A 26,963-nucleotide genomic window follows, 5' to 3' on the forward strand; every position below is an offset into this window, starting at 1 on the left:
TAACATTTCATCTGTAGCAACACAATCATCAAATTAACCTTGTTTGTGATAATACTCTTCAATATTTTGATGAGAGACCTAAGGGTGCGCTATTTACGCAAAAAACATATGCGGAACAAAAAATTATTGAAATATATTCACCATACATTTTGTTCAGAGAGTGTATTCAAACATAGTGCGTGTTCAAAATAAAATTACAGATTAATATACAAAATTGATAATTATAATAGTTGCAAAAAAATTTAAGTTCAAATTCAAATTTTCAATAGTAATCGTTTTAAATAAATATTAATTATTTAATTTATATAATATTTTTAAAAAATTTTTACAACAAAATAATCTTGAATGATATGTTTTTTCATTTTTTGTTTTATGTTAGAGCTTCACTAGATTAGTAGTTGTTTTAGCAAAGTTCCTGGACGGTCGTCCTCATTAAGCACGATCCGAGAGGAACTTGGCTTTGAATGAAAATTACAAGCTCTGGCCTCAGGAAAAGCCAGAGCTTCGCATACCATCCTCGGGGCCGGCTTCCTCAAAGACAGCCCTGATTCTGGATGGCCGGAGAGGAACCCAGTCCCGAGAGAGTGCACATACGAGGTTCTGGCCTCAGGAAAGGCCAGAGCCTGCACATTTAATCCTCAGGGCCGAGTTTTGACCTCATCACAAACATGATGCAGGTTCTCGTCAAAACTCGGCCATGAATGATCTACAGCTACAGGCTCTGGCCCTAGCAAAGGCCAGGTCCTGCAATTACAATCCTCAGGGCCGAGTTTGAGGGAGATCGTCCACATCATTGACGATCCCCTCTCACCTCGGCCCTGAAAGAAAGAAATACACAGGCTATGGCCTCAGCAGAGACCAGGGCTTCGCTTACAATCCTCAGAGTCGAGTTCCCTGAGACTGTCCAAATCACGGACACTTCTCAGCGGAACTCGGCCCTGAGAAGCATCAAATACGAAGCTCTGGTCTCTCATGAGGCTAGAGCCTGCAATAACAATCCTCAGGGCCGAGTTTTGCGATGATCGTCGATTATAAGGACGGTCTCGCAAGAACTCAGCCCTAAAAATTTTACAAATACAAGCTCTGACCTCATAAGAGATCAGAACCTCGCTTACAATCTCTACTGCCGAGTCTCAGGTGATTGTCCATTTTTTGAGACACTTATCCTCAAGACTCGGCTTCCATATTAAGATTACTGCCCCAGAAAAACTAGAAGAGGGCCCTGACCTTGAGAAAGGACCCCCTTCCCGGTTATTCTGGTTTTCATTATCGATAATTTTAACTTATTTTTGATTTTCTACCAAAATTAGTTACATGCGAACATAGCTTATAGTTATTCGGATTTGTTACCACTGTGATCTATTCAAAAACACACTTTTTTATAATTTTGAAATTCATTTCAAACTCAAGATTAAGGACTGAACTTAAACGCATTCACCACTGCATTTCATTCTATTAATACATATCGAAACTGAAATATCACAAAATTGTCATAGATTATAAAATATAAGATTTTATAGCCTTTATATCATCCTTAATAACTAGAATAGAATAACCTATGACATGATTACTGATATTCGCTCGTACATACATGGGGTGTAACTATGCTACATCAAAAAGTCTGAATCGTGGGTCTCAATTTTTTCCCACGGATCATACCGTCTCCGCATCGCCGAACAAAAGTGAAAGCTTTTCCCGGTCTGAGTACATTGATGCAGGGTGCCAAAGCAAGACCCTGCAAATATGCACTCAGATCGGAAAACCCTGACAAATAATTTGCAATCTTTCCTCATTCCAGCACTAATACGATTGATCCATATAAGGCAAACTATACAAACAACACCACAATATTAACACATATGATTGTCGATCATATTTGACAATCTCATAATTTATTCCAAATAAATACTTAAAATATTCACATATCATATGTTCCAAACGTATATATAGGACAAATATGATACACCCTGCAATTATCTAATAAATTTAGTATAATATCGAAATGAGATACTTTTTATATAAGCCAGATTTCTTTAATAACATAATATGATATGCTTTCCAATACGCTATGATTGCCTATACTATTTAGAGTTCTCTAATCCAATTTTTGTTCTTTAAAAATGTTGGTCGGACGAACGTTGTATGGTGCCTATCACCTCACTTGGTATTGCCCCTGAAAAAAAGAATCAATATTGTCACGCAGCTTCATTCTGTGCCAGACAGCTTTGACGAGCTGTCTGACTGTACAGTAATCTTTGCTGCAATGATTCTTTTGTTTGAAGATGCAAAAACTCCTCTTTCAAGATTTTATCCTGTGATCCATAATGCTGAAATGGCATTTGAGGAGTTACGTCAGAAGGGCAATCGCTTTGCCAGTATCTTCTATCAATGGCTTTTAGCCAAAACCATCAATTCCGAGTATGGCGTTATTTGGGCATTTGCTTACTTGACAACACCGAAAGGTTTGATTTACGCCCGTGAGGCAATTCACAACCGTGAATTCCCTCCACCAGCCAATGGATACACAAGCTTGTTCTACTATATAGAAAAACCGAAAGATCCGATTGATGATGTTACAGAAATCCTGATTGAAGAAAGAGTAAATGTGGCAGTAGAAGAAATATTGACAGAAGCACCAGAAGCTAGATGGCCAGAAAAAGATCTTGAACCTCCGAACAATAAATTCACTGAAGCTGAAGTAGTTCAGGATAGTCATGATGAAACAGTGAATGAAGCTGTTGAGGACCTCGATGTTTGTCTAAGGGCAATTAAGTTTATGAAATTCGAATTGAAGAACAGATGTCATACAGAAAGCCAACAACAATCATCCCTTTAAAGTAATTAAGACTGTGACCGATTTGGAGATTTTTGATTATTCGTTACATCTTAATGATAACGATTGGGGAATCTTCAGTAACATGCGAACGTACAATATCTGCTCAGAGTTTGATCTTGACATGCTTCAACTTGAATATGCCTCCAGAGTTAATGAATGCTCGCTTGGAGATCATGAAAGGATTCAAGACCGATTGAGTAATGTCGCTGATTTGGTATAATTTTTTTAATAATTTGTAAAAAGTTTGTGTATTTAAGAAAATGTCATCCACAAACAGTTTGTACTTGAGGAGAGTATACTTGCTGCATGGGTAATATGTTTGGAGGATGAAGTTTGAGTGTTGATTAAATACAATTGTGAATGAAGTGGTCATTTTTCAACAAGTTAATGAGCAAATGGATCTGGATAACATCCAGTCTAATGCTATGAATGCAGTAGATAAGCTGGCTTCGACTCCAGCTTGGAAACTGATGATAACGTCTTGCTAACAAATCAGTTTGGTTATAACTTGATTTAATCATAATAGTGACAATGGTTAAGATTAAATAAGAAATTAAAATTTGAAATCAATTGATTATTGAAGAACTTTTTTTGTTTTAAGTTAATAAAAGTATAATAAATAGTATGGATTAAAAATACATTAATGAGATATAAAGTTTAAACGGGCAATTTGTGGTCTTAAACTTGAAATTGCAAGATATTAACTCAAAGTTTAGACACTTTACGATAGGAATAGGAGCCTGCAAAGCGCTGGCCTTGAGTCAGTACCTTGCAGGTTCCTTGTCCCATAATAAAAATATTTCATCATCATTATTTTATCTCTTATAACATCAACTCAGATTAAAAATTTAGCCATATGGAATAATAATAAAATAAAAGGGTGATGACTATAATTCTTGTTCATTTTGTATTTGGCCGAATGGCGGCTACTTCGTACCCGCCATTCGGCCCCGAAAATGTGTATAAATTCAATAATAAACGTACAGTGCGGATAACCGCCGCATGCTTAGAGAGACCAATGGAATATTTCTAACATTGATAAAATTTCAAACGTGTGCTTGATCAATTATCATATATATATCATATATATATCATATATATATCATATATATATCATATATATATCATATATATATCATATATATATCATATATATATCATATATATATCATATATATATCATATATATATCATATATATATCATATATATATCATCGATATATCATCGATATATTTATATATCTCATATATATCATACAGTCCCCCGAAAAAAGTGTCGAAGGCAGGAAAAAGTTGTCGAAGTAACGATTAAAAAACAGTCAATTTACATCATATATAATTTTAATGTTTTATTTAAAAAATTAATTTTGATTTACTTCAGAATTATAAAATAATCATTAATTCGTAAGGTTTATTCTGTTTTTAGACATTTGACGTTGAACACATGCAGGGAAATGACGAACTTTAGTTGCCAAATTTGTATCAACTTTAATTGTGTTCTTTTGGGTAACCGTATCATAAACGACATCAATTCCTGCGACTTTAAAAGCAGATTTGATGTTTTTTATCTTGCATGTGTCATGCCATGCCTCAATAATCTTGACGATTTGCTTTGTTTATGGATTTACACCCTTTGGAGCAGGAAAGGCTTGGTATTTTCCCTTGAATACGCCATATATTTCAAGATTCAATGGCTGAACTTGATCTGATGAATGTGGCGGTATTTGGATAATCTTGATTCTCTTGGCACTGATCAATGAAAGATTGGTGATTGTGACTCTTAAATCCATCAAGGATCAATACTGCCTTGCCTGTGTAGTTCAACTGAGTCCTCTTCGCCTTTATATATGGGAAACGTGACGCATTGAAATGCGCTTTCTTACTTTACATGATCTTAATTGTGTCTGGTGAGTATGATATCCTAGTAATAAAAAATAATTTTAGGAATGAGCATTTTTTTTATAATTATTTAAAAAAAAATGGTATTTTCAACTAGTGTCCATCAAATACTATTTGCACTCATCTACTAATATTATATATGCGAAAATAAGATAAGTTATTAGATAATAATAAACATCACAGGCGAAAAAATCTCTTTTAAGCCTGAAGACGCCTTGGATTTATTAATAAATCGATTTTATATTTTTTGCTGTATTTGGAAGATAATCTGTATCATTTTCCATATAATTTTAATTGTTTGCAAAATCTTATAATCAATACAAGAATTAGAATAATTTTTTTCTTGTCGAAATTCTATTCAATGCTTCATAAATGGCCGAACATCTTTGTGCTTTTAAAAATTGAATATCAATTTTATAAAATTAATAAAATTTTTGAAATCAACAATTATCACTTCATTAATGTCCAATCGGCAGCACCAGAACAAAATCCACCACCAGCACAAGAAAACGTGACAGCGGTTAATTCCATTCAAATTGCGACTTCATCTGAAATTTCAGAAAATGAAATCGATCCAACAGATCCAATTTCATTTTTTACCCAAAGAGAAGCAGAATATATGGAATCATTTGTTGATGTTCCTGTAAATGATGTACCAGAGCCAAAGATCAAAGAACCGCTGAAAATTAGGATCGAAGAAATTTTAAGGGTGCAACAAAATAATTGTCTCACAAAATTGACAAATTTGACATGCAAAGATTTTAGAGATTTATTACATCTTTATTTTAATACACTTGAACACAATCATTATAAACACACAATAGTGTCATTAGAATCGAAATTGCTAATAACATTAACTTGGTTGAAACATTCTGGTTCATTTAAAGACTTAGGAGCACAATTTGGAATTAAAAAAACACATACAAGAGCTATTGTAATGGATATCATAAATAAAATTGGTTTAAAAATTGGTGAGGACTTTGTCAAATGGAGACCCTATATTCGGTGGGATGAAAGTGAAAAATCTGCCGAATATCCCGGTATGCTTGGAGCTTTGGACGCTACAGTACAAGAAATTGGAAGAGCAAAAGATCAAAATTTATATTACTCTGGAAAACATAAAATGTGTTGTGTCAAAGTTCAATGTTTTGTCAGTCCCAAAGGAAGATTACTTCACTTTTCGAAACCAATCCGTGGAAAAAGACATGATTTTAGATTATTTAAAAAAACAAAAAATCTCATTTCTATCTTAAAAGCAGAAAAAGAAAGAATGATGGCAGAAATTGAGACAGAGCCATGCTTATTAGCAGATTTAGGATATCAAGGTATTAATGATATAATACCATGGGCAAAAATTCCTTTTAAACGTCAAAGGAATACAGAATTAACAGATGATCAGAAGGAATACAACCGAAAACTCTCCAGTGGTCGAATCATTGTCGAGAATTATTTTTCTCGACTCAAACGATACTGGAGAGTGATTGGTGGTAAATGGCCATTGAAAATCAAGGGTGATCTAATATTTTATCAACACACCTTTGCAATATGTGCAGGTCTTACAAATAAACTTTTGTGCCGACGTCCATTACGTAGAGGTGCTGAAAGATGGGATGATAACATGGATGAAAATAGCATGGCATATAACTATCAAGAATCAGTTTCTGAAGATGACAGTGAAAATTCTTATTAATAAAAAATTATATTTATTCTTATTAATAAAAATTATTTTTATTCATATATTAAAAGATATAAAATTAAATTTGATTTAGAATTGCCACTCTTGGTGTGTCACTTTTATAACCGTCACATCATATATGTCACTTTTATAACGGTTACATCATAAATATTAATATTAGCTTGTTACATAATTCCCTTTCCATAAATATGATAACATTCATTTAATTGTTAATTATTGATTGTTGATTGTTATTAGTTAGTTACATTATTCACTTTCCATTAATATGATAACATTCATTTAATTGTTGATTATTGATTGTTGATTGTTATTAGTTAGTTCCATATTTATATATAACAAAACACAATAATTTTTTTAAAAAAATCATATGCTCAGATACCTCTTATATATGATTAAAATATTGGCAAATACCCAATAGCATATATCCAAGAGGATTTTAGTTTTTTAATTTTTTAAAATGTCACTTTTTACCTTATTAATTTCAATGAAAATATCACACATATCATTTTAATAATTATAAACAGTTAAATCATTCTCATCATTTTTTAATAAGTTAAAATGTAGAAAAACTATATTTCAGAGTGGGGGACAAACTCGCCCATTGTCACTTTTTCATTAACCTTAAACTTGTAATTTTCATTATTTTTAATTAACCTTATTTCTTTCCCAATTCCGGATTTATTTTATTCACTTACTATTAAAAGTCACATTTTAATAAAATATAATAATTTATTTATAGCATTTTTTACTATACTTTAATAAAAAATTAATTATAATAAATTAAATGTTTATTAAATCAAATGTTTTCTTTGCAATAATATTTTTAATGTTGAGTAAACAATATTGGGATCAAGTGTATCATTTTTCAGACCTTTCTGAACAGCTTCAAGCATACTGATGCATTCGACTTTTTTAAATTGTGTCATTTCTTCGAAATCTCTTGTGACTTTTTTGATAACTTTAACACTTCTCTCTGAATCCAGACCTTTAATTTGCAACTTAATCAGGAATGAAGGAACAACACTGGAATATAACTCGATGACAAGTTCATCGAGTCGAAGATTTCGCCTTTCTGGGAAGTACTGGTGCTTCAAAACCTTGAAATGTGATTCCGAGATGTTGTTTGTTCCATCTCCTTCATTTCTATAGCGAAGCATCCACCTGTCAAGATGATGGCGCCACTGTTGGTCAAAGTATTCACGGGCAGCAGGTTCCTCATTTAAAATTTCTTCTAAATTGTTGTAAACTTCATCATGATCAATTTCTTCCTCTTCAGAACCAAAGACCAATAACTTCATTAAGTTATAGAAAGTTTCGAAGTTGGAACGATCTTGAAACTTTTCAGCCTTTCTCATGACAGCGCGCAACACATGAACGCCACACCAAATGATCTGGCATAAGGGGATGGCTGTTTCAACAGCATTTGTGATTTGAGGTGCGCAGTCCATTGAAAAATAAGATGGTTCGCGATTGATGGAGCCAAAATATGCTGTGAGACAAACTTGTATATTTTCACTTGTGTCGGGCCAAACGAAAAAATACAAAAACGGAAAAAAAATTGATTCCGCGAATTTGCCAGTGACGGCATAAAATGGTATGCGAGAGCGCAAGAGCTTATAAGTGGAATCAATGTGATAAGTTTGTATTTGATGTGAAAAAGCATTTGCTTCGAATGGGGCGTAATAGAAAATCATACGATCTGGCTCGTGAATAAACTCGATGAGATCATCTGGAGAATGACTCTTAACCATGTCGACAAAAATTGCAAGAGATGTAACATCATCCGCTGAGAAACGGTATTGATTGCATGAAGGCGTTTAGAAAACTTTTTTAAAGCATCTGTAGATTGTTGAAACATTTCCGGAATGATCCCACTATCAAATGGGATATTAAGATCTTTGAAACACCTTAATTGTGCGTAAACACGGTCTTGATTTGATTCAAAATATCTTGTTAAATAAGATCTATAAAAATATGATGTAATTTGTTGTGATTTGTTTGGAAAAGGGGCAGAATGATTGTGGGTGTTAATACATTTTCGTATGTGGTACTTGTCATCGGGAAGTGTATCAACAAGGAAGCGACATGGACAATTCGGCCACTTACAATTAAATTGGATTTGATTTCTTTCTTTCCTAGTTTTATATGAATAACTACAACCTGCTTGGATTTCTTGTTGCACTCGATACTTAAGCAACTCGATATATGTGAGTTCGTGATCTTGGATCTGCATTAAAATGAAATGATTTGAAAGAATAAAGAATTTTGAATATATTGGTCTTATTTTGATAAGCTTGGTCGTGTTTTGAATAGCTTGGCCATCTAATTCAATTATGATCTTTGAAAATTAGGTGAAATAAAACTAAACATAAATGTAAAACTAGGGATATGAAATTTTGGTTGTACACCACTTGTATGTGCCGGATACCATTGTGTCAAATTTTTTCTGAAATTAACTTTAAAAGTACTAAGTAAGATCATGAGATATAGCAATATATGTTTAAACTAACTTATATTTTGGTTGTACACCACTTGTATGTGCCGGATACCATTGTGTCAAATTTTTTCTGAAATTAACTTTAAAAGTACTAAGTAAGATCATGAGATATAGCAATATATGTTTAAACTAACTTATATTTTGGTTGTACACCACTTGTATGTGCCGGATACCATTGTGTCAAATTTTTTCTGAAATTAACTTTAAAAGTACTAAGTAAGATCATTTGTTTTTGCATAATATAATGCCAATATGGTTTCTTTTGATTTTATTTCATTTATAAGCAAATCAGATTTACCCAAAAACTCCACTCCATAAGCGTTCATTTGCTAAATTAAAAAGTGACAATGGGCTAGTCTGTTCCTTTCTCAAAATCAAGTTTTTTCCAGTGTTTTTCTAAATCCATCAAAGAGTTGATATTAGACCACCAAAGTTATATATGATATGAAGATACCATATGTGATTCTAAATGATGTATATTAATCGAAAAAATATATTCCTGTAAAGAAAAAAATAAGTTTTTATTAATTTGGAGGATTAGCCAATTGATAGAACTCTCAGAAAAAATTGAGAACTTTTTAATCCTCGTAGTGCACCCTTAAGTGAAAAGGTCGCAATTAAATTCAAGAACAATGATCAATAATAGGCATTTTAAAATATTATAAATCATTACCCTTATTTATATTATTACTTTTTTTTCGAAGATATCTAAAGCTTGCTATATGAAATATAGGAGAAAGGGACAGACTAGCCCATTGTCACTTTTTAATTTAGCAAATGAACGCTTATGGAGTGGAGTTTTTGGGTAAATCTGATTTGCTTATAAATGAAATAAAATCAAAAGAAACCATATTGGCATTATATTATGCAAAAACAAATGATCTTACTTAGTACTTTTAAAGTTAATTTCAGAAAAAATTTGACACAATGGTATCCGGCACATACAAGTGGTGTACAACCAAAATTTCATATCCCTAGTTTTACATTTATGTTTAGTTTTATTTCACCTAATTTTCAAAGATCATAATTGAATTAGATGGCCAAGCTATTCAAAACACGACCAAGCTTATCAAAATAAGACCAATATATTCAAAATTCTTTATTCTTTCAAATCATTTCATTTTAATGCAGATCCAAGATCACGAACTCACATATATCGAGTTGCTTAAGTATCGAGTGCAACAAGAAATCCAAGCAGGTTGTAGTTATTCATATAAAACTAGGAAAGAAAGAAATCAAAATCCAATTTAATTGTAAGTGGCCGAATTGTCCATGTCGCTTCCTTGTTGATACACTTCCCGATGACAAGTACCACATACGAAAATGTATTAACACCCACAATCATTCTGCCCCTTTCCAAACAAATCACAACAAATTACATCATATTTTTATAGATCTTATTTAACAAGATATTTTGAATCAAATCAAGACCGTGTTTACGCACAATTAAGGTGTTTCAAAGATCTTAATATCCCATTTGATAGTGGGATCATTCCGGAAATGTTTCAACAATCTACAGATGCTTTAAAAAAGTTTTCTAAACGCCTTCATGCAATCAATACCCGTTTCTCAGCGGATGATGTTACATCTCTTGCAATTGTCTTCAATTTTTGTCGACATGGTTGAGTCATCATTCTCCAGATGATCTCATCGAGTTTATTCACGAGCCAGATCGTATGATTTTCTATTACGCCCCATTCGAAGCAAATGCTTTTTCACATCAAATACAAACTTATCACATTGATTCCACTTATAAGCTCTTGCGCTCTCGCATACCATTTTATGCCGTCACTGGCAAATTCGCGGAATCAATTGTTTTTCCGTTTTTGTATTTTTTCGTTTGGCCCGACACAAGTGAAAATATACAAGTTTGTCTCACAGCATATTTTGGCTCCATCAATCGCGAACCATCTTATTTTTCAATGGACTGCGCACCTCAAATCACAAATGCTGTTGAAACAGCCATCCCCTTATGCCAGATCATTTGGTGTGGCGTTCATGTGTTGCGCGCTGTCATGAGAAAGGCTGAAAAGTTTCAAGATCGTTCCAACTTCGAAACTTTCTATAACTTAATGAAGTTATTGGTCTTTGGTTCTGAAGAGGAAGAAATTGATCATGATGAAGTTTACAACAATTTAGAAGAAATTTTAAATGAGGAACCTGCTGCCCGTGAATACTTTGACCAACAGTGGCGCCATCATCTTGACAGGTGGATGCTTCGCTATAGAAATGAAGGAGATGGAACAAACAACATCTCGGAATCACATTTCAAGGTTTTGAAGCACCAGTACTTCCCAGAAAGGCGAAATCTTCGACTCGATGAACTTGTCATCGAGTTATATTCCAGTGTTGTTCCTTCATTCCTGATTAAGTTGCAAATTAAAGGTCTGGATTCAGAGAGAAGTGTTAAAGTTATCAAAAAAGTCACAAGAGATTTCGAAGAAATGACACAATTTAAGGATGGGCACTCATAGGCTCCTGACAGCATAAAAATGTTATTATCTCACAATATAAAAGGAATCATAGGAATCTACAACTATATCTATATTGTTGGAAGACTTCTTAATGTATCATCCATATAAGTTATATCAATAACTCCATTATGTTATATGATTGTAATCATATTTTCGTTTCATGTTCAAAAACATTAAAATCATACTAACTATATGAGTATTATATTTAGGAAGCTGATATATAGATATGATAAAATGCTAGGTTTTGTGATTAAGAATATATACTTATCTTTTAGAAAATAATACTTTTAAAAAAATTATATCTTATATAATCTAAAAATTTTGGACAATTAAAAAACATTAATTAAAAATAGAAGGTGAAAGTGTTTATTCAAAGAAGGTGCAAGATTATGATGTTTTGAGGGTGAAATAAATTTAATAATTATTTATGTGATTTAAGAGTAATACGATCATCGGTAGCTTGAAGACCTCTCTTTATAGCTCTTAATGCCGCAAACTTTTTTTGAACTTGCTTTGAATTTTTGAATGCTTTGATTAAATCTTTTGTTGTATCATACATTCTGAAATATCTGTTCATCATTTCTGGCATTGTTGGTAAATTTAACCTGTATCTTGTTGCTACAATCGTTTCAAACATACTTTCATTGAAATGCAATATTGTGACTGCCATCCTAATTGGCCAAGAAGCATGCCAATTAATATTTTTATTAGCAAGCATTGCTTTGATATGGTTTATCGATTCAACTACTTGAGTTGAATGAATCTTTTTTACCATATCAAAGATTTTTACGGTATCTTCGAGGAATTTTTTAAGTGTTTTTATAGCAGTTTTATTTTTTGCATATTTCCATGGTTTAATCATCTTGCATTTTTCAGGATCTGGACAAAATTTATGATTTCCGGCATAATGTTTAGCGGAATTCAACCATAAAAACTTCTTTGTTTTAATTGACATATGTGTGTCATTGAGAAGTTGCCTAAGCCAACGCAATAAATTCTTTGAAATGCTAGATAAGATTCTGAATTCTGGCAGTTTGAGCTTTTTCTGTATATTGTTAAGAAAATGTCCAGGATCTCTGTATTCTCTGATACCTTTGAACGTATTTTGATTGTAGAAACAATTTTGACATCGCCATCATGCACAAAAAAATTTACACGTTTTTCATTATTCCAACGCTTCAGCATTCTTTTTAAGCCTTCAAATTCCATTTCATTTGATTTTCCGTTGAAATTACCTTTGAAATTTTTAAAAGATTTAGATATCACTTCCCAATCTACAATTTTTTTGAGTTTCTCTTCTACAAATTGTACATAGCAAAACATTGCATTTCTTCTCTGACTCCAAGAACCGTCAAACAAAAGTCCCGAACATTTTCTCATTCGAGATTTCCAATAATTAACAGATTCTCTGGCAACTTCTATGATAACACGACCAACCTTTTCTTGGACTCGATGAAATGTAGCTTCTGACGGAACTTTGATGTTATTCAGCATGAATTGAAATTCTGATTGGCAAAATGTAGCGCCGCTCAATAATACAGATAGCACAAATTCAACAGTGTTGACGACATATGGCTCTACCCTATTTTTCGCGCTTTGAACTAAGTTCTTTATACGCTTTGCAACTGCTTTTGTTCGCCGCGGCATGAAAAATGAAGAATAACTTGACGGTTTCTTGAACAAATGGTCGCACATTCAAATATTGTGATGTACGATCAGGATAAAAGAATGTTGTTGCCGTGAATTTAGAAAATAGCAAAATTTCAATTTACGCAATCGAGATATAACTTGATCGTTTGAGCGATAACCATGGCACCCATAGTATTATTGAAAGTACTCATACTTACAATTATTTTCTCCCATAGGAATATTGTTCAATATACTTCACCTATAGAGGAAATCTCGAAATAAAATCGAATTTTTTCAAAAATTACAAAAATCAATTTTTTACAAAGATGTTCGAAAAATAACATTATATACGCATCAAATCAAAGCATTATATGGAGCATTATAATTCTATATATGATTGTCCATCTTGCTGTTGTGCTATTTTTTTTAAACAATAATTTCATTGTTGAAATTAAATTTGCAATTTCAGTAAAAATTGTGACCCATCATTTTGAATATAATTGAATTAATACATTTATTGTCAGAATATTATATACCAAATATTAGACTTCCACATGAATCCTGGTATGATATTATAAGTATTGCAAAATTAGAAAAAATATGCTCATGATATACTAAATTCATGTTTCAAGGTTAACTTATAAATAAAATAAGTTCGAGAAATGCATCACTAAATATTTTGAGCTTGTGCACTATAATGCTATATAATAGTCTTCACTGTTTTTAATATTTGACTTTGCTAGACTTGATTTTTTTCATCACCCTAATGAGTGCCCATCCTTAAAAAAGTCGAATGCATCAGTATGCTTGAAGCTGTTCAGAAAGGTCTGAAAAATGATACACTTGATCCCAACATTGTTTACTCAACATTAAAAATATTATTGCAAAGAAAACATTTGATTTAATAAACATTTAATTTATTATAATTAATTTTTTATTAAAGTATAGTAAAAAATGCTATAAATAAATTATTATATTTTATTAAAATGTGACTTTTAATAGTAAGTGAATAAAATAAATCCGGAATTGGGAAAGAAATAAGGTTAATTAAAAATAATGAAAATTACAAGTTTAAGGTTAATGAAAAAGTGACAATGGGCGAGTTTGTCCCCCACTCTGCAGGTCATGAAATTTTTGGGCCTTTTTTAGGTTCTTGAAAAACGAGTTTTTTTGAAAATAAATTGCATAAATAGCATCATCATATATGTACCAATGATATGGTGTTTCGTACCGAAATGGCTAACAAAAAAGTGACAGAAAACCTTAAATTGCGCGGCAATTTTAATTAAAAAATAAACATTAATTTTTGTGATTGATATTATGCATTTTATTTATATTATATAAGATTTAAATTTAGGGGAAAAATTGGAAAAAAAATAAGATTGGAAGTCTTTAGGTAAGAAGGAAAGGGCAAGAGATATATAGTGTACCTATATACCTCTTGCCCTTTCATTCTAAGTAGAAATGGGAGAAACTTTGTCCGCATCATAAGTTATGCGGACAAAGTTTCTCCGATTTCTAATGGGAATTGCAGGCTATGAGGCACTGATATATATAATCAGTACCTCATAGCCTACAATTCCCTTTATTAGACTTCCAAACTTTGAGTTAATGTCAAGACATTAACTCAAAGTTTGGAAAACTTCTCGTAAGAATCAATCGTCAAAAACCTCGATTGCAGTTATATTCATTGTGTTAAATTTGATTTATTTTGAAATTTTTATAAATTAAATTTTATATAACATAAAGCGTTATGAATTAGTATTTCCATATGAATTTTATCTCGAAAATAGTAATTCTATCCAGTTATATTTCGGTTAATTTTGGAAATTTCTAGGAATACTTTAAGATAGTATGATTATATATAACTCTGCCTTCATGATTTATTTTAGCTTTCGCGCAAATATCAGTTAACTTAACTCCATTATTTGATTTTGTGATGGCTTCACAAAGCCAATCAATATCAATCTCTTCTGGAGAATGTCTTCTCATCTAGAATATTTTCAATACTTTACATACAAACATTTTTATTTCTAAAAAACTTTTTAATTTTTTCTAGGATATATGAATGAAAATAGTTAGAACAAGATTTTGAAGCTCAAAACATTAAAAATTATTAAAGATTTGTATAATATGATTAAAAATGGGAAATAATATGAGGCAATATAAAGGAATATGAATATTAAATAAATATATCTAAATAGAAAGAATCAGAAAAATCAAATTATTGGCGCCAAAAATGTCACCTTTTTGGTGAGCCATTTCGGTATGAGATATGTACCAATGATATAGTAAAAAGAAAAATCATGGCTCTCGATCAAAATAATGAGAAAAATAAACATGCTAAAATTTTTTTGAAAATCAAGTTTTTTCCAGTGTTTTTCTAAATCCATCAAAGAGTTGATATTAGACCACCAAAGTTATATATGATATGAAGATACCATATGGAGTGGGGGACAAACTCGCCCATTGTCACTTTTTCATTAACCTTAAACTTGTAATTTTCATTATTTTTAATTAACCTTATTTCTTTCCCAATTCCGGATTTATTTTATTCACTTACTATTAAAAGTCACATTTTAATAAAATATAATAATTTATTTATAGCATTTTTTACTATACTTTAATAAAAAATTAATTATAATAAATTAAATGTTTATTAAATCAAATGTTTTCTTTGCAATAATATTTTTAATGTTGAGTAAACAATGTTGGGATCAAGTGTATCATTTTTCAGACCTTTCTGAACAGCTTCAAGCATACTGATGCATTCGACTTTTTTAAATTGTGTCATTTCTTCGAAATCTCTTGTGACTTTTTTGATAACTTTAACACTTCTCTCTGAATCCAGACCTTTAATTTGCAACTTAATCAGGAATGAAGGAACAACACTGGAATATAACTCGATGACAAGTTCATCGAGTCGAAGATTTCGCCTTTCTGGGAAGTACTGGTGCTTCAAAACCTTGAAATGTGATTCCGAGATGTTGTTTGTTCCATCTCCTTCATTTCTATAGCGAAGCATCCACCTGTCAAGATGATGGCGCCACTGTTGGTCAAAGTATTCACGGGCAGCAGGTTCCTCATTTAAAATTTCTTCTAAATTGTTGTAAACTTCATCATGATCAATTTCTTCCTCTTCAGAACCAAAGACCAATAACTTCATTAAGTTATAGAAAGTTTCGAAGTTGGAACGATCTTGAAACTTTTCAGCCTTTCTCATGACAGCGCGCAACACATGAACGCCACACCAAATGATCTGGCATAAGGGGATGGCTGTTTCAACAGCATTTGTGATTTGAGGTGCGCAGTCCATTGAAAAATAAGATGGTTCGCGATTGATGGAGCCAAAATATGCTGTGAGACAAACTTGTATATTTTCACTTGTGTCGGGCCAAACGAAAAAATACAAAAACGGAAAAACAATTGATTCCGCGAATTTGCCAGTGACGGCATAAAATGGTATGCGAGAGCGCAAGAGCTTATAAGTGGAATCAATGTGATAAGTTTGTATTTGATGTGAAAAAGCATTTGCTTCGAATGGGGCGTAATAGAAAATCATACGATCTGGCTCGTGAATAAACTCGATGAGATCATCTGGAGAATGACTCTTAACCATGTCGACAAAAATTGCAAGAGATGTAACATCATCCGCTGAGAAACGGGTATTGATTGCATGAAGGCGTTTAGAAAACTTTTTTAAAGCATCTGTAGATTGTTGAAACATTTCCGGAATGATCCCACTATCAAATGGGATATTAAGATCTTTGAAACACCTTAATTGTGCGTAAACACGGTCTTGATTTGATTCAAAAATATCTTGTTAAATAAGATCTATAAAAATATGATGTAATTTGTTGTGATTTGTTTGGAAAAGGGGCAGAATGATTGTGGGTGTTAATACATTTTCGTATGTGGTACTTGTCATCGGGAAGTGTATCAACAAGGAAGCGACATGGACAATTCGGCCACTTACAATTAAATTGGATTTGATTTCTTTCTTTCCTAGTTTTATATGAATAACTACAACCTGCTTGGATTTCTTGTTGCACTCGATACTTAAGCAACTCGATATATGTGAGTTCGTGATCTTGGATCTGCATTAAAATGAAATGATTTGAAAGAATAAAGAATTTTGAATATATTGGTCTTATTTTGATAAGCTTGGTCGTGTTTTGAATAGCTTGGCCATCTAATTCAATTATGATCTTTGAAAATTAGGTGAAATAAAACTAAACATAAATGTAAAACTAGGGATATGAAATTTTGGTTGTACACCACTTGTATGTGCCGGATACCATTGTGTCAAATTTTTTCTGAAATTAACTTTAAAAGTACTAAGTAAGATCATGAGATATAGCAATATATGTTTAAACTAACTTATATTTTGGTTGTACACCACTTGTATGTGCCGGATACCATTGTGTCAAATTTTTTCTGAAATTAACTTTAAAAGTACTAAGTAAGATCATGAGATATAGCAATATATGTTTAAACTAACTTATATTTTGGTTGTACACCACTTGTATGTGCCGGATACCATTGTGTCAAATTTTTTCTGAAATTAACTTTAAAAGTACTAAGTAAGATCATTTGTTTTTGCATAATATAATGCCAATATGGTTTCTTTTGATTTTATTTCATTTATAAGCAAATCAGATTTACCCAAAAACTCCACTCCATAAGCGTTCATTTGCTAAATTAAAAAGTGACAATGGGCTAGTCTGTTCCTTTCTCAAAATCAAGTTTTTTCCAGTGTTTTTCTAAATCCATCAAAGAGTTGATATTAGACCACCAAAGTTATATATGATATGAAGATACCATATGTGATTCTAAATGATGTATATTAATCGAAAAAATATATTCCTGTAAAGAAAAAAATAAGTTTTTATTAATTTGGAGGATTAGCCAATTGATAGAACTCTCAGAAAAAATTGAGAACTTTTTAATCCTCGTAGTGCACCCTTAAGTGAAAAGGTCGCAATTAAATTCAAGAACAATGATCAATAATAGGCATTTTAAAATATTATAAATCATTACCCTTATTTATATTATTACTTTTTTTTCGAAGATATCTAAAGCTTGCTATATGAAATATAGGAGAAAGGGACAGACTAGCCCATTGTCACTTTTTAATTTAGCAAATGAACGCTTATGGAGTGGAGTTTTTGGGTAAATCTGATTTGCTTATAAATGAAATAAAATCAAAAGAAACCATATTGGCATTATATAGGGTGTCCAAAGGTGTGTTTAGCACAAACCTGAATACTGCGAATAGAAATAAACAAGTTACATATATATAAAGTTTATTTAAATATAATCACCATTGGATTCAATCACGCGTTCGCAGCGATCGATCCAGGCTTGAAAGACACGCTTTAAATCATCATGAGAAAATTGCTCAAATTGCTCTCTTACAAAATTTTCAAGATCATCTGGACTCGCGAATTCGCGTCCTTCAGCTCTCTTTTTTAGCGTGCCGAATAAATAAAAGTCAGAGGGTGCAATATCAGGTGAATAAATTGGGTTTGGAACAACTTTGACATTGTTTTCCACCAAGTAATTCATTACCTTATGACTTTTGTGAACTCTTGAATTATCAAAATGAATTGCAAACTTTTGTTTTTGTTGTTTGGATTTCTCAAACTCATCAGAATTGATAATTTGAGTAAGAACATTGTCAATTAGATACTGAGCATTCATCGTATTAGGTTTTTGAAGAATATCAATTGCGATGATGCCATTCACGCCCCAAAAAACCGACAACATCATCATTGGTGTGTCAATTTTTTTCTTCGGGAATGTTTGCGGATTTTCATCCTTCGGGATCCACATGATTTTGGCTTCTGTTGCATAGTGAAACCAAGACTCGTCCCCTGTTACTAAAAAGCGAAACTTCTTGGATTGATATGCACCCAATATAGAGAGGAGCTCTTTCGAAGATTGGACTCTAGATTTTTTTTGAACTGAATTAAGGTTGTGCGGAACCCAACGTGTATACGCTAGTTTGTAGTTCAAATAATTGTGCAGATAATAACTGACTGTTGTACGTGGTATCTTTGTCATCTCCTCTATCCTTCTGAGTGATGCTCTTGGGTCTTCATCTAGCGCTTGAAGAATTGCTTTGATTTTTCTTTGATCCGGCGATTTTTTGTCAATTTTTATGATGGGCGCCTTTTTGTTCATGAAGTGATACATCCTAACATGATACGTTACAGTGGAATAGCTAGGAGCATCCATACCGAAGCATTTTACCAATGTCTCGTAGATTTTTTTACAGTCTTTGCATTTTTTTGCAAGAGCGAGGATGTTTTCTTTATGATTCATTAAAAAAATGAAAAAAATCCCGCCAAAATTTCCCGCGAAACCGCCTCTTGTCTCAAAATTCATTTTATATCCCGGCATGGCGCCAAAATACAACTTACTCATCATATACATATATTCATATTTTTTATTATATATTTATAATCAGCATATATCTCCTTTAATAGTCTCATATAGAGCGCTGTGCTAAACGCACCTTTGGACACCCTATATTATGCAAAAACAAATGATCTTACTTAGTACTTTTAAAGTTAATTTCAGAAAAAATTTGACACAATGGTATCCGGCACATACAAGTGGTGTACAACCAAAATTTCATATCCCTAGTTTTACATTTATGTTTAGTTTTATTTCACCTAATTTTCAAAGATCATAATTGAATTAGATGGCCAAGCTATTCAAAACACGACCAAGCTTATCAAAATAAGACCAATATATTCAAAATTCTTTATTCTTTCAAATCATTTCATTTTAATGCAGATCCAAGATCACGAACTCACATATATCGAGTTGCTTAAGTATCGAGTGCAACAAGAAATCCAAGCAGGTTGTAGTTATTCATATAAAACTAGGAAAGAAAGAAATCAAATCCAATTTAATTGTAAGTGGCCGAATTGTCCATGTCGCTTCCTTGTTGATACACTTCCCGATGACAAGTACCACATACGAAAATGTATTAACACCCACAATCATTCTGCCCCTTTTCCAAACAAATCACAACAAATTACATCATATTTTTATAGATCTTATTTAACAAGATATTTTGAATCAAATCAAGACCGTGTTTACGCACAATTAAGGTGTTTCAAAGATCTTAATATCCCATTTGATAGTGGGATCATTCCGGAAATGTTTCAACAATCTACAGATGCTTTAAAAAAGTTTTCTAAACGCCTTCATGCAATCAATACCCGTTTCTCAGCGGATGATGTTACATCTCTTGCAATTTTTGTCGACATGGTTAAGAGTCATTCTCCAGATGATCTCATCGAGTTTATTCACGAGCCAGATCGTATGATTTTCTATTACGCCCCATTCGAAGCAAATGCTTTTTCACATCAAATACAAACTTATCACATTGATTCCACTTATAAGCTCTTGCGCTCTCGCATACCATTTTATGCCGTCACTGGCAAATTCGCGGAATCAATTGTTTTTCCGTTTTTGTATTTTTTCGTTTGGCCCGACACAAGTGAAAATATACAAGTTTGTCTCACAGCATATTTTGGCTCCATCAATCGCGAACCATCTTATTTTTCAATGGACTGCGCACCTCAAATCACAAATGCTGTTGAAACAGCCATCCCCTTATGCCAGATCATTTGGTGTGGCGTTCATGTGTTGCGCGCTGTCATGAGAAAGGCTGAAAAGTTTCAAGATCGTTCCAACTTCGAAACTTTCTATAACTTAATGAAGTTATTGGTCTTTGGTTCTGAAGAGGAAGAAATTGATCATGATGAAGTTTACAACAATTTAGAAGAAATTTTAAATGAGGAACCTGCTGCCCGTGAATACTTTGACCAACAGTGGCGCCATCATCTTGACAGGTGGATGCTTCGCTATAGAAATGAAGGAGATGGAACAAACAACATCTCGGAATCACATTTCAAGGTTTTGAAGCACCAGTACTTCCCAGAAAGGCGAAATCTTCGACTCGATGAACTTGTCATCGAGTTATATTCCAGTGTTGTTCCTTCATTCCTGATTAAGTTGCAAATTAAAGGTCTGGATTCAGAGAGAAGTGTTAAAGTTATCAAAAAAGTCACAAGAGATTTCGAAGAAATGACACAATTTAAGGATGGGCACTCATAGGCTCCTGACAGCATAAAAATGTTATTATCTCACAATATAAAAGGAATCATAGGAATCTACAACTATATCTATATTGTTGGAAGACTTCTTAATGTATCATGCATATAAGTTATATCAATAACTCCATTATGTTATATGATTGTAATCATATTTTCGTTTCATGTTCAAAAACATTAAAATCATACTAACTATATGAGTATTATATTTAGGAAGCTGATATATAGATATGATAAAATGCTAGGTTTTGTGATTAAGAATATATACTTATCTTTTAGAAAATAATACTTTTATAAAAAATTATATCTTATATAATCTAAAAATTTTGGACAATTAAAAAACATTAATTAAAAATAGAAGGTGAAAGTGTTTATTCAAAGAAGGTGCAAGATTATGATGTTTTGAGGGTGAAATAAATTTAATAATTATTTATGTGATTTAAGAGTAATACGATCATCGGTAGCTTGAAGACCTCTCTTTATAGCTCTTAATGCCGCAAACTTTTTTTGAACTTGCTTTGAATTTTTGAATGCTTTGATTAAATCTTTTGTTGTATCATACATTCTGAAATATCTGTTCATCATTTCTGGCATTGTTGGTAAATTTAACCTGTATCTTATTGCTACAATCGTTTCAAACATACTTTCATTGAAATGCAATATTGTGACTGCCATCCTAATTGGCCAAGAAGCATGCCAATTAATATTTTTATTAGCAAGCATTGCTTTGATATGGTTTATCGATTCAACTACTTGAGTTGAATGAATCTTTTTTACCATATCAAAGATTTTTACGGTATCTTCGAGGAATTTTTTAAGTGTTTTTATAGCAGTTTTATTTTTTGCATATTTCCATGGTTTAATCATCTTGCATTTTTCAGGATCTGGACAAAATTTATGATTTCCGGCATAATGTTTAGCGGAATTCAACCATAAAAACTTCTTTGTTTTAATTGACATATGTGTGTCATTGAGAAGTTGCCTAAGCCAACGCAATAAATTCTTTGAAATGCTAGATAAGATTCTGAATTCTGGCAGTTTGAGCTTTTTCTGTATATTGTTAAGAAAATGTCCAGGATCTCTGTATTCTCTGATACCTTTGAACGTATTTTTGATTGTAGAAACAATTTTGACATCGCCATCATGCACAAAAAAATTTACACGTTTTTCATTATTCCAACGCTTCAGCATTCTTTTTAAGCCTTCAAATTCCATTTCATTTGATTTTCCGTTGAAATTACCTTTGAAATTTTTAAAAGATTTAGATATCACTTCCCAATCTACAATTTTTTTGAGTTTCTCTTCTACAAATTGTACATAGCAAAACATTGCATTTCTTCTCTGACTCCAAGAACCGTCAAACAAAAGTCCCGAACATTTTCTCATTCGAGATTTCCAATAATTAACAGATTCTCTGGCAACTTCTATGATAACACGACCAACCTTTTCTTGGACTCGATGAAATGTAGCTTCTGACGGAACTTTGATGTTATTCAGCATGAATTGAAATTCTGATTGGCAAAATGTAGCGCCGCTCAATAATACAGATAGCACAAATTCAACAGTGTTGACGACATATGGCTCTACCCTATTTTTCGCGCTTTGAACTAAGTTCTTTATACGCTTTGCAACTGCTTTTGTTCGCCGCGGCATGAAAAATGAAGAATAACTTGACGGTTTCTTGAACAAATGGTCGCACATTCAAATATTGTGATGTACGATCAGGATAAAAGAATGTTGTTGCCGTGAATTTAGAAAATAGCAAAATTTCAATTTACGCAATCGAGATATAACTTGATCGTTTGAGCGATAACCATGGCACCCATAGTATTAATGAAAGTACTCATACTTACAATTATTTTCTCCCATAGGAATATTGTTCAATATACTTCACCTATAGAGGAAATCTCGAAATAAAATCGAATTTTTTCAAAAATTACAAAAATCAATTTTTTACAAAGATGTTCGAAAAATAACATTATATACGCATCAAATCAAAGCATTATATGGAGCATTATAATTCTATATATGATTGTCCATCTTGCTGTTGTGCTATTTTTTTTAAACAATAATTTCATTGTTGAAATTAAATTTGCAATTTCAGTAAAAATTGCGACCCATCATTTTGAATATAATTGAATTAATACATTTATTGTAAGAATATTATATACCAAATATTAGACTTCCACATGAATCCTGGTATGATATTATAAGTATTGCAAAATTAGAAAAAAATATGCTCATGATATACTAAAATTCATGTTTCAAGGTTAACTTATAAATAAAATAAGTTCGAGAAATGCATCACTAAATATTTGAGCTTGTGCACTATAATGCTATATAATAGTCTTCACTGTTTTTAATATATTGACTTTGCTAGACTTGATTTTTTTCATCACCCTAATGAGTGCCCATCCTTAAAAAAGTCGAATGCATCAGTATGCTTGAAGCTGTTCAGAAAGGTCTGAAAAATGATACACTTGATCCCAACATTGTTTACTCAACATTAAAAATATTATTGCAAAGAAAACATTTGATTTAATAAACATTTAATTTATTATAATTAATTTTTTATTAAAGTATAGTAAAAAATGCTATAAATAAATTATTATATTTTATTAAAATGTGACTTTTAATAGTAAGTGAATAAAATAAATCCGGAATTGGGAAAGAAATAAGGTTAATTAAAAATAATGAAAATTACAAGTTTAAGGTTAATGAAAAAGTGACAATGGGCGAGTTTGTCCCCCACTCTGCAGGTCATGAAATTTTTGGGCCTTTTTTAGGTTCTTGAAAAACGAGTTTTTTTTGAAAATAAATTGCATAAATAGCATCATCATATATGTACCAATGATATGGTGTTTCGTACCGAAATGGCTAACAAAAAAGTGACAGAAAACCTTAAATTGCGCGGCAATTTTAATTAAAAAATAAACATTAATTTTTGTGATTGATATTATGCATTTTATTTATATTATATAAGATTTAAATTTAGGGGAAAAATTGGAAAAAAAATAAGATTGGAAGTCTTTAGGTAAGAAGGAAAGGGCAAGAGATATATAGTGTACCTATATACCTCTTGCCCTTTCATTCTAAGTAGAAATGGGAGAAACTTTGTCCGCATCATAAGTTATGCGGACAAAGTTTCTCCGATTTCTAATGGGAATTGCAGGCTATGAGGCACTGATATATAATCAGTACCTCATAGCCTACAATTCCCTTTATTAGACTTCCAAACTTTGAGTTAATGTCAAGACATTAACTCAAAGTTTGGAAAACTTCTCGTAAGAATCAATCGTCAAAAACCTCGATTGCAGTTATATTCATTGTGTTAAATTTGATTTATTTTGAAATTTTTATAAATTAAATTTTATATAACATAAAGCGTTATGAATTAGTATTTCCATATGAATTTTATCTCGAAAATAGTAATTCTATCCAGTTATATTTCGGTTAATTTTGGAAATTTCTAGGAATACTTTAAGATAGTATGATTATATATAACTCTGCCTTCATGATTTATTTTAGCTTTCGCGCAAATATCAGTTAACTTAACTCCATTATTTGATTTTGTGATGGCTTCACAAAGCCAATCAATATCAATCTCTTCTGGAGAATGTCTTCTCATCTAGAATATTTTCAATACTTTACATACAAACATTTTTATTTCTAAAAAACTTTTTAATTTTTTCTAGGATATATGAATGAAAATAGTTAGAACAAGATTTTGAAGCTCAAAACATTAAAAATTATTAAAGATTTGTATAATATGATTAAAAATGGGAAATAATATGAGGCAATATAAAGGAATATGAATATTAAATAAATATATCTAAATAGAAAGAATCAGAAAAATCAAATTATTGGCGCCAAAAATGTCACCTTTTTGGTGAGCCATTTCGGTATGAGATATGTACCAATGATATAGTAAAAAGAAAAATCATGGCTCTCGATCAAAATAATGAGAAAAATAAACATGCTAAAATTTTTTTGAAAATCAAGTTTTTTCCAGTGTTTTTCTAAATCCATCAAAGAGTTGATATTAGACCACCAAAGTTATATATGATATGAAGATACCATATGGAGTGGGGACAAACTCGCCCATTGTCACTTTTTCATTAACCTTAAACTTGTAATTTTCATTATTTTTAATTAACCTTATTTCTTTCCCAATTCCGGATTTATTTTATTCACTTACTATTAAAAGTCACATTTTAATAAAATATAATAATTTATTTATAGCATTTTTTACTATACTTTAATAAAAAATTAATTATAATAAATTAAATGTTTATTAAATCAAATGTTTTCTTTGCAATAATATTTTTAATGTTGAGTAAACAATGTTGGGATCAAGTGTATCATTTTTCAGACCTTTCTGAACAGCTTCAAGCATACTGATGCATTCGACTTTTTTAAATTGTGTCATTTCTTCGAAATCTCTTGTGACTTTTTTGATAACTTTAACACTTCTCTCTGAATCCAGACCTTTAATTTGCAACTTAATCAGGAATGAAGGAACAACACTGGAATATAACTCGATGACAAGTTCATCGAGTCGAAGATTTCGCCTTTCTGGGAAGTACTGGTGCTTCAAAACCTTGAAATGTGATTCCGAGATGTTGTTTGTTCCATCTCCTTCATTTCTATAGCGAAGCATCCACCTGTCAAGATGATGGCGCCACTGTTGGTCAAAGTATTCACGGGCAGCAGGTTCCTCATTTAAAATTTCTTCTAAATTGTTGTAAACTTCATCATGATCAATTTCTTCCTCTTCAGAACCAAAGACCAATAACTTCATTAAGTTATAGAAAGTTTCGAAGTTGGAACGATCTTGAAACTTTTCAGCCTTTCTCATGACAGCGCGCAACACATGAACGCCACACCAAATGATCTGGCATAAGGGGATGGCTGTTTCAACAGCATTTGTGATTTGAGGTGCGCAGTCCATTGAAAAATAAGATGGTTCGCGATTGATGGAGCCAAAATATGCTGTGAGACAAACTTGTATATTTTCACTTGTGTCGGGCCAAACGAAAAAATACAAAAACGGAAAAACAATTGATTCCGCGAATTTGCCAGTGACGGCATAAAATGGTATGCGAGAGCGCAAGAGCTTATAAGTGGAATCAATGTGATAAGTTTGTATTTGATGTGAAAAAGCATTTGCTTCGAATGGGGCGTAATAGAAAATCATACGATCTGGCTCGTGAATAAACTCGATGAGATCATCTGGAGAATGACTCTTAACCATGTCGACAAAAATTGCAAGAGATGTAACATCATCCGCTGAGAAACGGGTATTGATTGCATGAAGGCGTTTAGAAAACTTTTTTAAAGCATCTGTAGATTGTTGAAACATTTCCGGAATGATCCCACTATCAAATGGGATATTAAGATCTTTGAAACACCTTAATTGTGCGTAAACACGGTCTTGATTTGATTCAAAATATCTTGTTAAATAAGATCTATAAAAATATGATGTAATTTGTTGTGATTTGTTTGGAAAAGGGGCAGAATGATTGTGGGTGTTAATACATTTTCGTATGTGGTACTTGTCATCGGGAAGTGTATCAACAAGGAAGCGACATGGACAATTCGGCCACTTACAATTAAATTGGATTTGATTTCTTTCTTTCCTAGTTTTATATGAATAACTACAACCTGCTTGGATTTCTTGTTGCACTCGATACTTAAGCAACTCGATATATGTGAGTTCGTGATCTTGGATCTGCATTAAAATGAAATGATTTGAAAGAATAAAGAATTTTGAATATATTGGTCTTATTTTGATAAGCT

At 31.9% G+C, this 26,963-nt stretch overlaps 8 protein-coding genes across 8 annotated transcripts, besides 25 other annotated features; 2 read left to right on the top strand and 6 right to left on the bottom strand.

Annotated features, from left to right (window-relative positions):
• Positions 1–2,263: 2,263 nt before the first annotated feature.
• TVAGG3_0113630 (uncharacterized protein) lies at positions 2,264–2,836 on the top strand (the record flags this gene model as incomplete). The annotated part of the gene is made up of 1 exon (XM_001301075.1): positions 2,264–2,836. One exon carries the CDS (start codon positions 2,264–2,266, stop codon positions 2,834–2,836), a length of 573 nt encoding a protein of 190 aa, XP_001301076.1.
• Positions 2,837–4,453: 1,617 nt separating this feature from the next.
• On the bottom strand, positions 4,454–4,627 carry TVAGG3_0113640 (DDE endonuclease family; the record flags this gene model as incomplete). Its single annotated transcript, XM_001301076.1, has 1 exon — positions 4,454–4,627. The coding sequence occupies one exon, from the start codon at positions 4,625–4,627 to the stop codon at positions 4,454–4,456; it is 174 nt and encodes a 57-aa protein (XP_001301077.1).
• Positions 4,628–5,097: 470 nt separating this feature from the next.
• On the top strand, positions 5,098–6,426 carry TVAGG3_0113660 (DDE endonuclease family; the record flags this gene model as incomplete). The annotated part of the gene is made up of 1 exon (XM_001301077.1): positions 5,098–6,426. The coding sequence occupies one exon, from the start codon at positions 5,098–5,100 to the stop codon at positions 6,424–6,426; it is 1,329 nt and encodes a 442-aa protein (XP_001301078.1).
• Positions 5,098–6,426: a mobile genetic element.
• Positions 6,427–7,011: 585 nt separating this feature from the next.
• Positions 7,012–7,049: a terminal%2Cinverted (terminal inverted repeat of MuDR-5_TvMULE4 transposon ID:TVAGG3_0113670).
• Positions 7,012–9,299: a mobile genetic element.
• On the bottom strand, positions 7,418–7,880 carry TVAGG3_0113680 (MULE transposase domain-containing protein; the record flags this gene model as incomplete). Its single annotated transcript, XM_051223260.1, has 1 exon — positions 7,418–7,880. A coding segment is annotated over one exon (463 nt), but the record flags the coding sequence as incomplete, so codon positions are not given.
• Positions 9,262–9,299: a terminal%2Cinverted (terminal inverted repeat of MuDR-5_TvMULE4 transposon ID:TVAGG3_0113670).
• Positions 9,300–9,662: 363 nt separating this feature from the next.
• Positions 9,663–9,700: a terminal%2Cinverted (terminal inverted repeat of MuDR-5_TvMULE4 transposon ID:TVAGG3_0113690).
• Positions 9,663–11,387: a mobile genetic element.
• Positions 11,388–13,812: a mobile genetic element.
• Positions 13,813–14,149: a mobile genetic element.
• Positions 14,112–14,149: a terminal%2Cinverted (terminal inverted repeat of MuDR-5/MuDR-7_TvMULE4 transposon ID:TVAGG3_0113710).
• Positions 14,150–14,432: 283 nt separating this feature from the next.
• Positions 14,433–14,641: a mobile genetic element.
• Positions 14,642–15,479: 838 nt separating this feature from the next.
• Positions 15,480–15,517: a terminal%2Cinverted (terminal inverted repeat of MuDR-5_TvMULE4 transposon ID:TVAGG3_0113730).
• Positions 15,480–17,769: a mobile genetic element.
• Positions 15,692–16,255, bottom strand: TVAGG3_0113740 (MULE transposase domain-containing protein; the record flags this gene model as incomplete). Its single annotated transcript, XM_001290076.1, has 1 exon — positions 15,692–16,255. The coding sequence occupies one exon, from the start codon at positions 16,253–16,255 to the stop codon at positions 15,692–15,694; it is 564 nt and encodes a 187-aa protein (XP_001290077.1).
• Positions 17,732–17,769: a terminal%2Cinverted (terminal inverted repeat of MuDR-5_TvMULE4 transposon ID:TVAGG3_0113730).
• Positions 17,770–18,132: 363 nt separating this feature from the next.
• Positions 18,133–18,170: a terminal%2Cinverted (terminal inverted repeat of MuDR-5_TvMULE4 transposon ID:TVAGG3_0113750).
• Positions 18,133–18,263: a mobile genetic element.
• Positions 18,263–18,290: a terminal%2Cinverted (terminal inverted repeat of Mariner transposon ID:TVAGG3_0113760).
• Positions 18,263–19,566: a mobile genetic element.
• TVAGG3_0113770 (Mariner transposase) lies at positions 18,343–19,470 on the bottom strand (the record flags this gene model as incomplete). The annotated part of the gene is made up of 1 exon (XM_051223261.1): positions 18,343–19,470. The coding sequence occupies one exon, from the start codon at positions 19,468–19,470 to the stop codon at positions 18,343–18,345; it is 1,128 nt and encodes a 375-aa protein (XP_051108247.1).
• Positions 19,539–19,566: a terminal%2Cinverted (terminal inverted repeat of Mariner transposon ID:TVAGG3_0113760).
• Positions 19,565–21,152: a mobile genetic element.
• Positions 21,153–23,581: a mobile genetic element.
• On the bottom strand, positions 21,721–22,817 carry TVAGG3_0113800 (zebrafish ch211-108c17.2-related family; the record flags this gene model as incomplete). Its single annotated transcript, XM_001287477.2, has 1 exon — positions 21,721–22,817. A coding segment is annotated over one exon (1,097 nt), but the record flags the coding sequence as incomplete, so codon positions are not given.
• Positions 23,582–23,918: a mobile genetic element.
• Positions 23,881–23,918: a terminal%2Cinverted (terminal inverted repeat of MuDR-5/MuDR-7_TvMULE4 transposon ID:TVAGG3_0113810).
• A 284-nt stretch (positions 23,919–24,202) lies between these two features.
• Positions 24,203–24,409: a mobile genetic element.
• Positions 24,410–25,247: 838 nt separating this feature from the next.
• Positions 25,248–25,284: a terminal%2Cinverted (terminal inverted repeat of MuDR-5_TvMULE4 transposon ID:TVAGG3_0113830).
• Positions 25,248–26,963: part of a mobile genetic element that runs on past the window's edge.
• Positions 25,459–26,901, bottom strand: TVAGG3_0113840 (MULE transposase domain-containing protein; the record flags this gene model as incomplete). Its single annotated transcript, XM_001301078.2, has 1 exon — positions 25,459–26,901. One exon carries the CDS (start codon positions 26,899–26,901, stop codon positions 25,459–25,461), a length of 1,443 nt encoding a protein of 480 aa, XP_001301079.1.

Source organism: Trichomonas vaginalis, chromosome IV, assembly GCF_026262505.1.
Source record: "Trichomonas vaginalis G3 chromosome IV, whole genome shotgun sequence".
Taxonomy (NCBI): Eukaryota; Parabasalia; order Trichomonadida; family Trichomonadidae; genus Trichomonas; species Trichomonas vaginalis.